The sequence below is a fragment of the Lampetra fluviatilis genome, chromosome 54 (assembly GCF_964198595.1).
Source record: "Lampetra fluviatilis chromosome 54, kcLamFluv1.1, whole genome shotgun sequence".
Classification (NCBI taxonomy): domain Eukaryota; kingdom Metazoa; phylum Chordata; class Hyperoartia; order Petromyzontiformes; family Petromyzontidae; genus Lampetra; species Lampetra fluviatilis.
In genome coordinates, this window is record NC_136328.1 from 4825669 (window position 1) to 4842807 (window position 17139).

The 17139-nt window shown below is 50.2% G+C and overlaps 1 protein-coding gene across 1 annotated transcript in view; it reads right to left on the reverse strand.

The window, feature by feature from the left end:
- Positions 1-15336, reverse strand: part of LOC144949638 (vesicle-associated membrane protein-associated protein B-like) — an 18387-nt gene extending 3051 nt beyond the window's left edge. The window contains 5 exon segments of the mRNA XM_078879620.1: positions 891-1070; positions 2477-2557; positions 3813-3916; positions 7189-7341; positions 15056-15336. Of these exon segments, the coding sequence (XP_078735746.1) occupies positions 891-1070; positions 2477-2557; positions 3813-3916; positions 7189-7341; positions 15056-15113 (576 nt within the window). The 5' untranslated portion in view covers positions 15114-15336.
- Positions 15337-17139: the final 1803 nt, after the last annotated feature.

Below are 17139 nucleotides of genomic sequence, written 5' to 3' on the forward strand. Positions count from 1 at the left end.
GCAAACGCTACAAGACAATGAGTGGGTGGGTGAGTTAATAGGTAGGTGTGTGGGTAAGCGAGTGAGTGGGAGAATTAACAGATGTGCGAGTGGGTGAGTAGGTGAGTGGGTAGGTGAGTGACAGGTAGGTCTGTGGGTGAGTGAGTATGTGAGTGAACAGGTAGGTGTGAATGGGTGGGTGAGTGAATAGGTAGGTGTGTGGGTCAGCGAGTGAGTGGGAGAATTAACAGATGTGCGAGTGGGTGAGTAGGTGAGTGGATAGGTGAGTGACAGGTAGGTCTGTGGGTGAGTGAGTATGTGAGTGAACAAGTAGGTGTGTGGGTAAGCGAGTGAGTGGGAGAATTAACAGATGTGCGAGTGAGTGGGTGGGCGAGTGAATAGGTAGGTGTGTGGGCAAGCGAGTGAGTGGGAGAATTAACAGATGTGCAAGTGGGTGAGTAGGTGAGTGACAGGTAGGTCTGTGGGTGAGTGAGTACGTGAGTGAACAGGTAGGTGTGAGTGGGTGGGCGAGTGAATAGGTAGGTGTGTGGGTAAGCGAGTGAGTGGGAGAATTAACAGATGTGTGAGTGGGTGAGTAGGTGAGTGGGTAGGTGAGTGACAGGTAGGTCTGTGGGTGAGTATGTGAGTAAACCGGTAGGTGTGTGGGCAAGCGAGTGAGTGGGAGAATTAACAGATGTGCGAGTGAGTGGGTGGGCGAGTGAATAGGTAAGGTGTGTGCAAGCGGGCGAGGTGGGTGGGTGGGTGAGCAAGCCAACCACTTCCTGTCCCCTCCTTCCCTTGCCCGGTCCCTCCCTTGTCCCCGTGCATCTATCCCAGCGCTCCGAGGTGTCTGCTACGCTACGGGCCCATCGTTGCGCACTCTCGTATATCGTCCCCGTGTGCGTCTTTACCACGAGCCTCCGGTTCTCCTCGCGCAGTTTCTGAACGTCCGACTGCAGCTTCTTGTAATCGTCCATGACCTTCTTGACCTCCGAGTCGTCCAGCGCCGCACTCAGCGGCTTCGCCGCGCCTACCTCCGCCTTGTTCACCGCGGCCGTGATGTTCGCTACTTTGCTCGTTTCCAAGTCGTTCTGGGGGACACGCGGCCAACAAACAGAGCCGAGGAAGCACGACTTTATCGCATTCTACAAACGACAAGGGCCCACTGAGCCGCACGGCTCTTTTCAGAAGCGCCCTGGCCACAAACGGCAGCCCAGCGAAGTGGCTTATCACGTGGAATTGTTTAACACGGAGGCTTTACGCGATCTGAAGCCATAATAGCTTTATTATGGATGTGGCAATGTATAGTAGCCCAATCGTCTAAACGCACGTCGATTCTAACCGTGGAGGGAGCAACCGGAGGACCCGGAGAAAAATTCCACACGACCACGGGGAGAACACGCACACTCCAAATATACAGGTGGGCTAGGTCTGGATGGAACCCACGTCCTCATGGATACATCTCACCCACCTTGGTGCCCTCAGGCAAGCTTCAACAAAGTGTTTGTGCATTAGCCCTGCAATTCCCTCCCATCGTCTCCCTCCCTCCGTCCCCCTCCCCCCGTCTCCCTCCCCCCGTCTCCCTCCCCCCGTCTCCCTCCCCCCGTCTCCCTCCCCCCGTCTCCCTCCCTCCGTCCCACTCCCCCCGTCTCCCTCCCCACGTCTCCCTCCCCCCGTCTCCCTCCCTCCGTCTCCCTCCCTCCGTCTCCCTCCCTCTGTCTCCCTCCCTCCGTGTCCCTCCCTCCGTCCCCCTCCCATCGTCCCCCTCCCTCCCATCGTCTCCCTCCCAAGCTCTTAGAACCAATTTTCTCAATTCCAGAAACGTGAAAACTCTCCATCTTTATTACTTTACAGCTTGCGATTGTGCCCAGTAACTGGGTTTGAAAAGAACAATTGGGATAAACATTGGGCAACACGACAAACTTGGAGTTTGTTCCCTCAAAGCTTCACAGAATGTAGAACATCTGACAACGATAGCTTTCAAAAGCATGGCCTTCTTCACTCACCAGGTTCATCATCATCATCGCTTTCCCACATCAGGACCAGGTGGTTGGTCAGTGTCCTTGACCGGAACTCTGACCTAGCAACCCATGGTGCCGGGGCACAGTGGTAACACTGGTGGCCTCGCAGCAACAAGGGTCTGGGTTCGATTCCCGACTCTTGCGGCCGTATGCGTGCAGCTTTGTACTCGTCGGATTCATCATTCCCCCCCACCCCCCACGTTCTGTACGGGTTTCATCCAGGTACTCCGCTTTACTTCCCACAGCCAAACAACCCGACAACGTCACTGGCGTTGGCCAAACATTGCAAAACACGAGCAGACCTGGGACTACAAAGCCACGTCGCCTCAAGGAGGCCGCAACAAAACCTTGGCGGGACTCTCCTCAAACGAGACCCGGCGAGACTTCACCGGGTAAACGAGCGTAACGACAACGACAACAAGCATGATAAACATCGTTCCGTGTTTGCGCAAACTCGACGGGAAATAAACTCTCACCTGCTTTTCCTGGTCGGGGGGCAGCTCGAACACACACCTCAGTTTGGAGTCCATCAAGTCATCGGGCTTAGCATCTTTCCACTGAGGTGGCGGGCGGTAAAGACAAGACACACACACACAGACACACACACAGAGACAGGCACACAGACAGACACAAACAGAGACACAGACAAGACTCTTTAGTTCCCTTCAGTTCCTCAAGAAACGGTCCGTGGCACGTGGCGCGAAAAACGATCCGGAAGCATGGCACGGCCGCGAAAACTCGTGACGCGACGCCGTGAGGGTTTCGCCGATGTAGCAACGTCCTTCAGAGACGGCGTCAAATCAAAACTGGTGGAGCCTTGGGCGGGGTTGATAAAGACGAAAACCGGTGACCGGTTTAGAACGTCCGGTCAACAGGGTTCCAGTGGACCGTCAGTAACCGTTGCACCGATGGGCACACGCGGACGATTGAAGCACGCCAACGACAAACCGCGCACAGCTGCTACCAAAGCTCCTGAATCGTGCCCGCTTTTGTTACAACGCGGAAGCAAAGCAGGTAGAAGCCTGGCTCGTGCCTCTACCAAGGTGCTGTATGTACAAAATATATATATATATATCGGCTTTTGGGCAGCGGACAGGGCAGTGCAGAAAATCGTACTTCTGTGCGCCCACATCTCCACACCAACCCATAAAGATCAGCATAGTCAAGTACGGTACATACAGTACGTATCATCAACAACATTATGCCACCACAAGGGTCCCTATGGTTTGCCAATTGTGCCCCACCCCCACCCACCCTGGTTGTGGAACTCCCTACTGGTGCCCCCCCTCCCCCCCCACGGTTGTAGAACTCCCTACTGGTGCCCCCCCCCCCCCCCCCACGGTTGTAGAACTCCCTACTGGTGCCCCCCCCCCACCGGTGATGGGACCCCCTACTACCACTGGAGATGAGGCTCCGGAACAGTGTTGATAACTCAAAGTCCCATAGCGAACTCTACACTCTATTTTCACAAGGGGTTTCCTAATTATCTGTGCCCCTCTTTGACTGTTCTTCCGCCACCCGGCTCTTTCTTTATCTCATTTTCACGCATGATGGGGCCAGACACTTTTTTCGTGGAAAAGCTCCTTACAAGTGCAAATGATTACACACACACACACGGGTTGTCAAGTTTTTTGAGACAGCCACTTAATTGGCGTCGAGGCGACGAAACGTATTTAGGGTACAATGCTCACTATTGTGCGCCGACAAAGCGGACGTTGTTCCCTCCCCCCTCCACCACCACCCCCCCCCCCACGAAAAGTTAAACTGCTGATGAGTTTTACAGCAGGCGGAACCGACAGCGCCGCGGCTCACCACGGCCTCCATGTCCGACGTGTCTTGGGGCGCAAACATCGTCTGCACCATGAATTTGTGTTTGCTCTTCTCGTTGGGGTCGTAGTCGAAGGGCTGCAGCATAACTGCGGGGGGAGCGGCGGAGGTGGGGGAGAAACGGCGGTCAGAGACGTAGACGGGCATCAGAGGCGCGCGCGTGGTCGTTACATCACATCCACAAAGATCCCCCTCCTCCCCCCCCCCCCCCAGGGGGTAGCCCCAACAGACTATGGGAGGGCGAGTGCTGTTATCGAGCACATAAACACACACCGCACATACGCACACGCACATAGGAAAGGGACGGTGACGCACGCGCCGAGTGATAAGATACACGCACCGTCATCAGATGCACACGCAGTCGTAACACGCGCAGTCGTCAGACAATGTTAAATACAAAGATGCCCCCCGTATAACCTAAACACTGTTGAGGCAAGTGCTGTTAGGAAGCAGCTACGAAGGCCAGCACCACGGCCAGCCACCTTCGAAACTCCAGCATAGACCGCACAACGTATAACTACACAATGCCCCGATCCACACATACGAAGGAGACATTACAGCAGACGCGGTTATCTGGCTTGACCACCTGAATGTGAAATGGTCGTTGATGGATGAAACCCCAGAGTTTCAATGGCTTCCAACACGTGGTCCCGCGAGACCACGGCCAGGCAGTCCGCCGAACCGTCGCAGGCACGATTGATTTGCACAAAAACGCCACGTTTCATGACTGCATGGCGATCTGCAAAAATGTCTGAAGGTTGAGGGGTCGTCCGTCCCCCTCCCTCCCCGCTGTGGTTTGGCAAGGTTGAGAACCACCGAATCTAGACTAGGAGATCGTTGCAATGCAAGACCCTGCGAAGAGGCGACGGCTTGGTGAAAGCGATCATGCAAAAGTGGATTATGTGATTGATGATGGCCATCATTTATGCATGTTGAACTTTATTTGTACCGTACATAGCCAACTGCGCTAATTGGACGTGCGGGGGAAGGACAATGAACCGAGCACAAAAGGCATTTCTAAAGAAATGAGTTCTTCAATCTAAATTATTAAAAAGTGCAGAGCGCCAGTGGCTTCCTAATATCGGAAGGAAGAGCATTCCAGACGGCCGCAGGAGCGCATCTGAAAGCGCCGCGCGAGGCGGTGACCACCCTCTTTGTCCGGTGGCTCGCCAAAAGCCGCTGGGGGGATGACCAGAATTCGCGCGACGGTTTATGCTCCTGGACGAGATCAGCAAGGTAGTGAGGTTCAAAATCATGATGATGATGAAATCATGTGAATGATGATGAGAGCTTGGGGAAAAGAGACAACGGGAGAGAATTCCGCAGTTGAAAAGTTCGAGGGGAGAAGCAGAAACAGGAGAAGCGTTGTGCCTTGCATTATCGGTGGCAGAGGGAGGCAACGGAGAAACGAATCCAGTCATACTCTTGGCAGGCTACCGATGCCATCTCCTTGGGAGTGGTCAAGCTCCCATCACAGTGAAGCTCCATCCACGGCAATCGTACGAGAGCTCAACACGAACCATCTGTATTCTTTGGTTCTTTTGGTAAAGTCACGTAGATAGAAAAATAAGAATAAAAATAAAGTGAATAAAAATAAAAAAAATAAAAATAGAAATTTCAAATATTCTTTTCATTTACGTGACTTTATCGAAAGAACCAAAGAATATGATTTCCTGCAGACACGAAAGTTAAGTCAAAACTAATCCTCTGCACGGTTCTTTAGCAACGGGGTGAGCAAGCCGGGAGAGTGATTGGCCGATGTTTTACACCCCCCACCCCTCAGCGTAGGAGGTGACACTGACACGTTAATTGAAACTCCAGCCCTTATTCCACTACCGGATGAAAGTGGCTCCAAGTCGTCGCCATCTCTCAACAGCTCTCCGATACAATAATCCACCTAGCACCTGCCTGCACACGATCAATAAAGCTGATCTTATTGATCCAAGTCAATGTAATGTTCTGACCCGCCCCCGACTGGACATCTGTGAAAAAGAGCTTTGTAGCTTGTCGGATTCCTCCGGTGTAAACATTCTGATTCATACTCTTTGGTTTTTTCGGTAAAGTCACGCAGGTAAAACAATCAATAAAATAAAATAAATGAAAACAACTGAATTAAATCACGACGTTAATTTAGTTGTTTTCATTTATTTTATTTTATTGATTTATGTTACCTACGTGACTTTACCGAAAAAACCATAGAGTATGAATCCTTGCAGTCACGAAAGCTTCAAATCTAGAATATTCTGATTCTCATTCTGAAATGCTGTCGCTGGAAGCCCCCCAAAATCGTGTCAGTTATTTGCCCGAACGTTAAACAGTCCTCTTCTTGGTTCTTTCGGTAAAGTCACGTAGAAGGAAAATAATAAAATAATAAAAATAAAACATTACAAAATAATTCTCACGACGTTTCGGCCACAACGCAAGCAGCCGTCTTCAGGTGGAGAACAGGTCTGTCAAGTAGACAGAGTCTGACAGACCTGTTCTCCACCTGAAGATGGCTGCTTGCGTTGTGGCCGAAACGTCGTGAGAATTATTTTATTATGTTTTATTTTTATTATTTTATTATTTTCCTTCTACGTGACTTTACCGAAAGAACCAAGAAGATGAATCCCTGCAGTCACGAAAGCTTGAAATCGAAATTTAAACAGTCCTCTTTAAAGGGAGCTGGGGAGGCGAGACAGCGAGTCAATGTAGCAGCAGCGTCGACAGAGTGGAAGTTGGGTGAGCAGAGGACTGAGATGGTTCGGTCATGTGGCCAAAAAGCCGGAAGACTACATTGGAAAGTTCAGAACGATGAAAGCCGAGCGAAAGAAAGAGGGAAAATGAAGGGTGAATGGCAAGGAGTTGTATTGTTTAACGATTTTTTATTTTACCAGGAAAGGCCCACTGAGCTAGACAAAAGTGCCCCACCACGTGGAAATGTACAGCAGCTAAATACTAAACAGGCGTCAGAGTCAGGATTGAGCCCATGATCTCCTGCATACCAGGCGAGGGAGTTAACATCTCGCCACTGCGACGCCAACGAGGGCATGAAAGCATGCGGCGTCACTGCGGGGGACGGCGACGAATCCGAGACAGCGAGAGGACTCGGGATAGCAGAACCCCACCTAGTGGGACATTTGACATGCGTGAAAAAGAGCTTTATAGCTCATCGGATTTCTCCAGTATAAATATTCAGAATCTCGTGGAATGAACGCTCGCAAGAAATTCAGCTGCTCAGGCTACTGGCGGTCGTGTTGTCACAGCGCGGGGAAGATTCAGGCGCACGTCTATTGCTCGGCACCGTTTCCAGCGCCCGTTTAGATCGTGTCTATGGCTGGTGCTGGCAATGCCGTGCCCGGCGACACAGCGCCGTACTTACCAGAGACGTTGATGGACGAGCCGGCCTCCAAGATGCCGCTGTTGGGCCGCACGCAGTACCGGCGCGGCGCCGTGGTCTTCACCTTGAACACGACCCGTTTTTCGGATGGATTTGTCAGCTTCAGGTTCGTGGTGACGACATCCGTGAACGGACCTGCGGGGGGCGGGACACCACGCACCGTTCGGGTTGCAGCAGGGAAGTAATCGTACCGATTCGTCCGTGCCGAGGGAACCTTATGCGATCCAACTTTAGCTCGATGGACCGTTCCACGTGACGGAACGTCGAATTGCGACTGAACCTTCCGCACGATGGAATGTTCCCCATGCGATGGAACGTTCAGTGCGGTGGCGTGCCGGGGAGCCTCCGGGGTGATGGAACGAATGTTCTGCGCGATTGACAACGGTCTCCGCGCGATGGAACGGTCCGAGTGATCTAAACGCGGGCGAGTGAAATTTCTCTCCCTCTCCCGTGTTATCAAACAATCCGTGCGATCAAACGTTCCGTGCGACCAACTTCCACACGCCATCACCCTCTATGAATGCAGAGGTGGGGGGGGGGCCAGGGGCTAAGCACAGCGGCGAGCCGGGAAGCATGCCGCCGACGTCACCGCTTGACTAAATTTACAGTGACAGAAACACGATCCCCGCTCACCTCCTATCCCGCTGCCTAAATTAGATTCTCCGCTAATTAGGTCTCCCACGGACATGGCCGTTGCGGGTGAGCGCAGAGTTTCCCCCTCCAACAGCACGTGTATCGGCAAGGACGATCCCGGCATCGGCCGTCACGGGTGGGGAGGGGCTGGGTGGGGGAGGCGGGCGCAGAGGATGGAATGGCTGGGCGTAGTTTTTCGATTCCAATTCTTGTCTGAAGTGGTGGAATGATTTAAGTTCATCTCTTGTCTGATTCTATGTGGTGCTTGCCCTAGTGTATATTGTCTCGACTGCATTGTTTTGAACGTCATATTTACCCCTTTGTTCCACTGCTTTGAGGCACTGCCTGGGAGGCGTGGTATAAATAATAAATTATGAAGGTCTGGTTCCGATACAATGGTAGTCCAGTTCATTTACGTTTGTATTGTTAATTCTGTTAAACTCTGCTCTTTGCCTGGCTCTGGTCTTTGGTTCTTATTCTGTTTTATATTTAACCCGTTCTACTCCTATTGCTGGTCTTTATCCAGCTCTAGTGTTGGTGTTTATCAAGTTCTGACTCGTGCTGTATTTCCACATCCATTGTGAAGTGAGCTGGCCTGCTTCACATATCCAGCCAGGAGGGTATGGATTCTCACGGGAACCTTAATTTGTTTTTTTATATTGGAACCATTGCCAATCAGTTTAAAAGACAATGCATATATTATCAGAGGATGTTTTATTTTTTTGTTCACCACAAGTACCTGGGGCTAATGCAGACTTGATTCCTTGCAAAATAAATCTATTTGCGTTTGAACATCTTATAGACCTGTTTTATTGCCATAAAGGGTAAAACTTATTCGAATTTGACCTTTTCTTAATCACTCCCCCACCCTCCCTCGTCACCTTACTTTGCGTTTTAATCGCAGTTGCCGAGCACGAGCCCAAAACACCAACTGACCAGCAACAAATATCACAAAGTTGCGATAGGTAACGCGTCTTGAATTAAGCAAGGTTAGAAGAGCTCGGGTTAAGAGACCATCGGAGGCAATTCCAAAGTGAAGCGGTGCGAGGGAAGGAAAGGAAAGAGAAGTGGTGTGGTGAGTGGATGGGTGAGTGTGCAAATGGGTGAGTGTGCAAATGGGTGAGTGTGCAAATGGGTGAGTGTGCAAATGGGTGAGTGTGCAAATGGGCGAGTGTGCAAATGGGCGAGTGTGCAAATGGGCGAGTGTGCAAATGGGCGAGTGTGCAAATGGGCGAGTGTGCAAATGGGCGAGTGTGCAAATGGGCGAGTGTGCAAATGGGCGAGTGTGCAAATGGGTGAGTGTGCAAATGGGTGAGTGTGTTGTGACCTGCAGTGTGGGGAGTGGATTGGTGAGTGCATTGTAACCTGCAGTATGGTGAGTGGATGGGTGAGTGCATTGTGACCTGCAGTGTGGTGAGTGGATGGGTGAGTGCATTGTGACCTGCAGTGTGGTGAGTGAGTGGATGGGTGAGTGAGTTGTGACCTGCAGTGTGGTGAGTGAGTGAGTTGTGACCTGCATTGTGGTGAGTGGATGGGTGAGTGCGTTGTGACCTGCAGTGTGGTGAGTGGATGGGTGAGTAGATTGTGACCTGCAGTGTGGTGAGTGAGTGGATGGGTGAGTGGATTGTGACCTGCAGTGTGGGCAAGTGGATGGGTGAGTGGATAGGTGAGTACATTGTAACCTGTGGTGTGGTGAGTGGATGGGTGAGTGCATTGTGACCTGCAGTGTGGCGAGTGAGTGGGCGAGTGAGTGGATGGGTCAGTGTGTGAATGGGTGAGTGTGTTGTGACCTGCAGAGTGGTAAGTGGACGGGCGAGTGTGAACGAGTGTGTTGTGACCTGCAGTGTGGGTTGTTGGACAGTTTGGAGACGACAAAACGGTCAGTCCACAAGGGTGGAGAATCAATGACTCAAGTTCACAGGAAGGGTAACCATGGCAGTAGCGACAGCAGAGCTATAAGGAGGCGACGGACTGGAGTGAATTAATGAGTGCTGGATTCATCAGTCAACTTGACTGCAATATGATGAATGCAATCAAGCGCAATGAGGTAGGAAATGTGGCTGCTCCACCCGATATGTCAACAGTATTTTAAACCTTGGCCGAATCTGTGCTTTGTATTGTAGTAGGTGCAATTGTTCGATTGGACTCAATGCCAGGCCCACTTTCTTCCTTCATGAAGAGAGCTGTACGCTCTCACCTGGACTGTCTGTCAAACCAAGCACGGCATCGTGAGATCAACGCTTAAGGGCCACGGAGCAATTGAACAAGATCCCAGCTGGAATGGCCAAGGACCTTTCCTGGGTCGAAAGGTTACGTGCTTTCCAGTGTTGGTGAGAACATCGCACCGAGTTCCCCATTTGTAGATCCTGGGGGGTGGGGGTTATCTTCTTCGTTCTGGATTTCAAACGGTTCTAGTTTTGCTCAAGTTACCATTCGTTTATTTTTGTTGTTCTAGACCAGGGGTCGGCAACCAAAATAACAAGAAGAGCCATTTCTTTCCAATTCGGTACAAAATTCAGTATTTCAAGAGCCGCAATGCATCTGAGTACATACTGTACATACGTACATATTGTCAAGAAGCAGCCCGTAAAGAGCCGCATGCGGCTCCGGAGCCGTAGGTTGCCGACCCCTGTTCTATACTTTTCCGGTTCTGGTGTCCCGATTGTTGGCTCTTGTTAAGTTATAGTTTGATCCTAGTTTTTTTTTCCAGGTTTAAGCCAATGCTGTGTGTCTAATCTGGTCCTTTATCCGCTCCGAGTTGTACTTCTGCATCTGATGTATTGTTTTGGTGCTTGGATCTGGTCCTTGGTTTCTGCCTCTGGTATGCATCTAACTCCTGGTTTAGATCGATTGTGGCTCTGCAGTGGATAATAACGAGCTCCATACAGCCTGGTCCGGGTATCACGTTCCCGTGCAATCTGGCTGTAGTCTAGTCGCCACAGTCTCGTTTATATGTTTGTCCAGATAAAATTTTTACGTGGTGTGGTCCATGTCTATATTTTCTGCTTTTAGTCTACTCTTAAGTAAATTCCTGTGTATTACAGGTTAGTTTTCAGCTCAAATCAGTCTAGTCTTTATCTAAACTATTATTGGTTTGTAGTCTGCTGTCAGTTTAGTCTGGTCTGTTTCTAGAATACTCTTATGCTTAAGATTTAGCTTCATCATTTTATATCTAATATTAATCTTAAGTCCTTTTCTCGCTAGTCCAATCATTGACGCAATAATAACATTTTAGTCAAATGTGGCATTTGCACCGTTGTCACGAAAGGCTTTCCCCTTCGACCAAGAAGTCGCAGTTCTGCACAGACTTGATCTGCAGTCGTTGCATAGCAGCAGGGAGATGTCCCATTGGGATTCCAAATCAGGTGATCGATGCCGGCCTACTCATTTCCAGTGATGTCATGGGATTCATGAGCACACTGCGAGCAAGGCAGTTGGCGGCGTCTATTTAACTGTTAGTACAGACTGCGGGATTAACCAGGGCGGTCTGCACGGTTAAACGGCAAACGTGGTACCAATAGGCCATGTCATCATCCAAATCTAGCGTCCATCTGGTGTATATTACTCATCTAGGGTCTAGTCTAGACTAGTGTAATATAAATTTAGTCTATTATTTCTATCTAGTTGAGTGTCTAATCTATTCTCGATCTAGGCCGATTGAAATGTAGTGTCTGTGTGGTGTAGCCTGTAGTCTAGCTGACTGTTAAACTCAACTGGTAGAGTTGTCATGTACTCAAACTAATTATAGTAGCTATAATAATATTGTGGAATAAAGACACTTATCCAATATTGATCCACTATCATTGCGTCTAATAAGCTGTCCAGAGTTTCGTCTTCTGCCTATTGTTCATCTAGTCTCGTCCCAGTTTAGTATTTGTCGTCTTGTCTTATAGTACAGTCTGTTTAGTATAGCTAATATAATGTAGTGTCTAACTAGTGCAGTGTTACATGCAGTCTACTCTCTAGTTTACTGCCCATCATCTATCTACTCAAGTTTAAGTGTCCCTAGTTTTATAAAATGAAAAAAAAAATGGTACTCGTGTTTCAACCTAACCGGTTCTCAACAGACTCAAGTGTCACATGTGCCCACGTGACAACCTTAATTTATTTGGCTGTGACAGATGATGGAGGGGCTATCGCTCTAATTGACTTCATACTTACACAATCTAACCCGAAAGAAACAAAATGAGAAAGATATTGGTCGTGAAAGGGTGTTTGTGTGAAATAAAAATTGTATTTTGTCTTGTAATCGTTTCTAGTCCCACTTAAAACGTTGCCTTATCGTAGCCAATACAATCATTCACATTTGTGTTTGTGTTAGGCAACAGTAGTTCCATGCCAAATTCTTGTCGTTTCCAGTCCACTGTTACGTTTAATTGAGTCTGGTTTATGCCAGGCGGTGGTGGCACGCGCCTCGAATCCAGCACACTGTGGGATGCCAAGGTTGGTGGATCACACAAGTCTTGTGAAATTCCCTTTCCGTTGGGTGTTGTGAGGTGTCATACCCTGGCTCGGCAGGAGAAAGCAGTAACCAGCAAGTGGACTAATCGACATCTGTTTCCATCTGTACGGGGGATAGAGCGTTGCCTCCTCGCGCAAAGCGGGGTGGTTTCTCCGGGCGCTCCGGTCTCCTCCCACAGGTATAAAACCACTCAATTTAACACGTAGGCTTAGATACATGTATCTAAATACTAGATACAAAACACTCGACATTATTCGGCTGAAAGAATCTTCAAATTAAAACCAAAATGCAGGATGCTCCTGAAAAAAACGAGCCCCGTGACTCTGTGACCTTCCTGGATAAACAAAAAATGTTAAATCAATTAAGTGAAGTAAGCGTCTGGTCTTATGTCTATCTGACAGTGTTATATTGTCTAGTCTGCATGTAGTCCAGCGTAGCATCTAGTTTCATGTGCATTGTCTATCTAGTCTAGTGTCTATCTGATCTGGTCCCTCAATGTACAGGCTGGGTATTTCTTGTCCAGTGTTATATGCAGTTTAAAATAATTATAATTTACACATTTGTCAAATCCGCTGCTGGATGAAAGGCTCTGTGGCACATTTTTTTTTGGGGGGGGTGTTTGACCACGCTTAGCCACGTTGGTCAGTGTGTGTTCAGTGACGTCTCTCATCTAATGCCCACTATGGCAGTGTCTAGTTTATTATCGATCTCCTATGCTGTTCATATATTCTTGTGTTCATCCTTTCTTGAGTCTAGTGTCCTTTTATACTATTTTATATATAGCCTTTGTGTTCCTCGTGTCTATATTTCTACAGTTTAGTGTCTACTCCCAGTGCCTACTTTAATGTACATCTGGTGCATTGTGCACCTAATCTCATGTTTAAAAAACAAGACTTGTTATTTTACCAGGTAAGGCCCAATGAGCTGTATAGCTCTTTTTGATACCTACATAAAATGATACCTACACAAAAGTGATACCTACACAAAAGTGGTTTATCATGTGGGAATTTATCGCAGCCAAATACTCTCAAGCGCACACCGATTCTAAATGTGGAGGGAAAAACTGGAGGACCCGGAGAAAAATCCACGCGACCACGGGGAGAGAGAGACACCGCAAACTCCAATTATACAGCAGGCGTCAGGGTCGGGATCGAACCCACAACCTCCTGTATACCAGGCGAGGTAGTTAACATCTCTCAACTGTGGCACTCCCAGCAGAACGTTCATCCTGCTGTCCACCTCATCCAATCCACGTTGTATCTATTTAGCGTCTACGCTAGAATTTACTCGCGTATTTAGTCTAATCTTTCCCACTAGTCTGGCCTCCTCTCCAGTGTATTCCCAGTCTACCTTGAGTGTATGAGGGGCAGCGTTTAATCCAGTGTCTTCTAAGTGCATTGCGCCCATATAATCTATTTACCATACCGCCTATCCTAACACGTGGTCTCTCACCCCCAGTGTCCATCTCCTCAAAGACGTACGTCTTTTCTCTCGCGTCTCACCTAACCCAAGTGTTCGTATTTTTTGTTTGTTCACATAGCGTCTTGCTAGTCTAGTGCCTATCGCAGTGGCCGTCCAGCGCACTGCCCACATCGACCATTCACGATATTGTCCACCTCGCGTGCATATCTCCTCCTTTGTACATTTTATCTGGTGCATTATGCAACCTCCTTAAGTATGCTGTACATCCCTCGTGTCTTCGAAGAATATAGCCCATCTAATATACTGCTCTTTCGTTAACCTCGCTTGCAGTACATACACACGCACCTTCCCCCATTGTCCATCATTCCGCGTGTGTCCATCTCTTCGGTGTCCATCTCCAGTGGGCGACAGTGTGCATTGCCCATCTCTAACGTATCCACGATTTAATCTACTACTATATTGACCCCCTCGCTTGGGAATACATTTCGCCAATTGTCCATCTCGAGTAATTTCGAGTTACCTTCTCAACAAGCCTCGGTGTGTCCTTAAAGTAGAAAGTCCATCGCCCATTTCGGGTGGACCCACTCTACGACATTGTCCGCCTTGCTTGGGAATGTATCTCGCGTATTGTGTCCATCTCGAGGTAGTCGAGTTACCGCCTCCTCAGCAAGCGTCGGTGTCACCTTAAGTACTGCAGTGTGTGCATATCGCCCATCTATAATCTACCCACTAATCACGACTCCAAAGTCCACCTTCCTTGGGAATGCATCTCGCCCATTGTCCATCTCGCGTGATTTCGAGTTATCTCCAGCAAGCCTCGGGCGCCTCCTTAAGGCAAGAAAGTCCACCGCCCACCTCGAGTGGACTCCACCACCACCCCACTCGTTGTCCACCTTCAATCGATCCGCACACAAATCGACCGCATTTCTCCTCCCCCCACCATCGGGCCCCCATCGAGCGTGCCTCCTCCTCCTCCCCCCGTCTCTCCACTCATCTCTCTCTCGGCTCCATCTTCCGTCTCTCGCTCCGCGCGACGAGCGAGAGACGACTACCACGACAACAACAACATTGTTGTTATTGTTGTTGCTGCTGTTGTTGTTGTTGTTCATCTCTCTCCTCGTCGCCTACCGCGAAGAAGCCGGAGATAAAAACATGGCGCCGCGGCCTAGTCGGCAGGCGGCAAAAAAAAAACGGCGGCGGCGGCGGGAGACGACACAGGGGAAGCGCCTAGTCACGTCCCTCTGCAACAACCACCACCACCAACAACAACCAACAACAACCACCAACAACAACCACCCACCCACCACGAACCACCAACCGCCACGCTCTCACCTTTAAACTTGAGCTCGTTGGGCGGCTCCAGAAGCAGCACTTGGTCGAACTTGGACATTGTGTGGGGCACACTCGGGCTGGGGGAGGTCGCGCACTTGTGCAGAAAGCCCTGCCGCTGCTGATGATGCCGCTGCTGATGATGATGCTGCTGTTGCTGCCGATGACGAACGCTGCTGCTGCTGCTACTGCCTCTCTCTCGTCACCGCGATAGCCGCTCCTGCTGCTGCTGCCGCCACCAGCACCGCCCCGGAGCTCCTGACGCAGCGACCCAGAGTGCACTGCGCGCGCGTGCTGCCCGCACCCAAAACTCCCCCCCAGCGGGCTTCGGCAACGGCCACGAGCGCCCCCCCCCCACACAACCCCCCCTACCCCCCCCACAACCCCCCCCCATCCCCCCCCACACAATCCCCCCCCCCACACAACCCCCCCACACAACCCCTCCCCTACACCCCCCCACACAACCCCTCTACCCCCCACACAACCCCCCCTACCCCCCCCCACACAACCCCCCCTACCCCCCCCACACAACCCCCCCTACCCCCCCCACACAACCCCCCCTACCCCCCCCAAAACCCCCCCTACCCCCCCACACAACCCCCCTACCCCCCCACACAACCCCCCCTACCCCCCCCCACACAACACCCCCTACCCCCCACACAACACCCCCTACCCCCCCCCACAACCCCCCCCTACCCCCCCACACAACCCCCCCTAACCCCCCCCCCACACAACCCCTCAACCCCCCCCCCACACAACCCCCCCCCACACAACCCCCCCCCCACACAACCCCCCCTACACCCCCCCCATCCTAGACACACCCCTCTCACCGACTACCCAACCCTACAAGCCCCACGCCCGAATCTCCCACCCCCACCCTCCAGTTCACAGTCGCGAAGCGCCGGCGCTCATTGGTCCACGCGTCCTGCGTGGGCGGTGCCACTACTGAAAACGGGGGTGGGACGCGGTTTGGGGGGGGGGGTTATTATGGCTGATATTCTTAGGTTTTTTCGGTAAAGTCACGTAGGTAAAAAAATAAAATTAATAAAAGTAAAATGTTAATTTTAATTTTTTACCTACGTGACTTTACCGAAAAAACCTAAGAATATGAATCCTTGCAGTCACGAAAGCTTCAAATCTAGAATTATTATGGCTGGCCACGCGCACTTTTGACGGTTTGTTTTGTGAGCCACGCCCTCTCACCTCCCCCTCCTAACCCCTCCCTCGCCTCCCCCACCCCCTCATCCACCCCTCTCCTCCCCTCCCACCCAAAGGGTGGGACATAGCGCGCTGCTGATTGGTCAACGGGTCCTGCGTGGGCGTGGTCTCAACGTAAACGGGGCGTGGCCTCGTTTAGAGTGAGTCCGCCCCTCTGCTTCCCTACTCATCGAACAGCTTAAAGAACATTCTTAGGTTTTTTTTCGGTAAAGTCACGTTGGTTAAATAAAATAAAATTCATATGCATTATAATTATTATTTTTATTTTACTTTTATTAATTTGATTTTTTTAACTACGTGACTTTACCGAAAAAAACCTAAGAATATGAATACTTGCAGTCACGAAAGCTTCAAATCTAGAGCTAAAAGAACCCCACCCCTTGGGCTTAGGGCGGGGCATAACCCTCGAGCGCGGCACTAATTGGTCCACGCGTCCTGCGTGAGCGGGGCCTCAATAAAAGGGGGCGTGATTATAACGAGTCCACGCCCATTCAGCTGCCCCCTCTCCTCCAACATCTTAGGGCGGGGACATACCACACACGATTTTAGATTTGAAGCTTTCGTGACTGCAAAAGTAAAATAAAAATAAAATAAAAAAATTATTTGACTTTTATTAATTTTAATTTTTTACCTACGTGACTTTACCGAAAAAAACCTAAGAATATGAACCACACACGATGATTGGCCGGTATATCCTGCGTGGGCGGAGTTCGCTCCACCCCCCTCTCCCACCCCTCCCCCAAGGGCGGGACCCGGAAGCACGTGTCTTTGCAGCTGAGCGAATTTCGATGAGCTTTGCAAAAAGGCACATGCTACGAAACGTCTCCAATTCCATTTTTGTATTGTTGTTACTTTTAAAGCCACAGTGT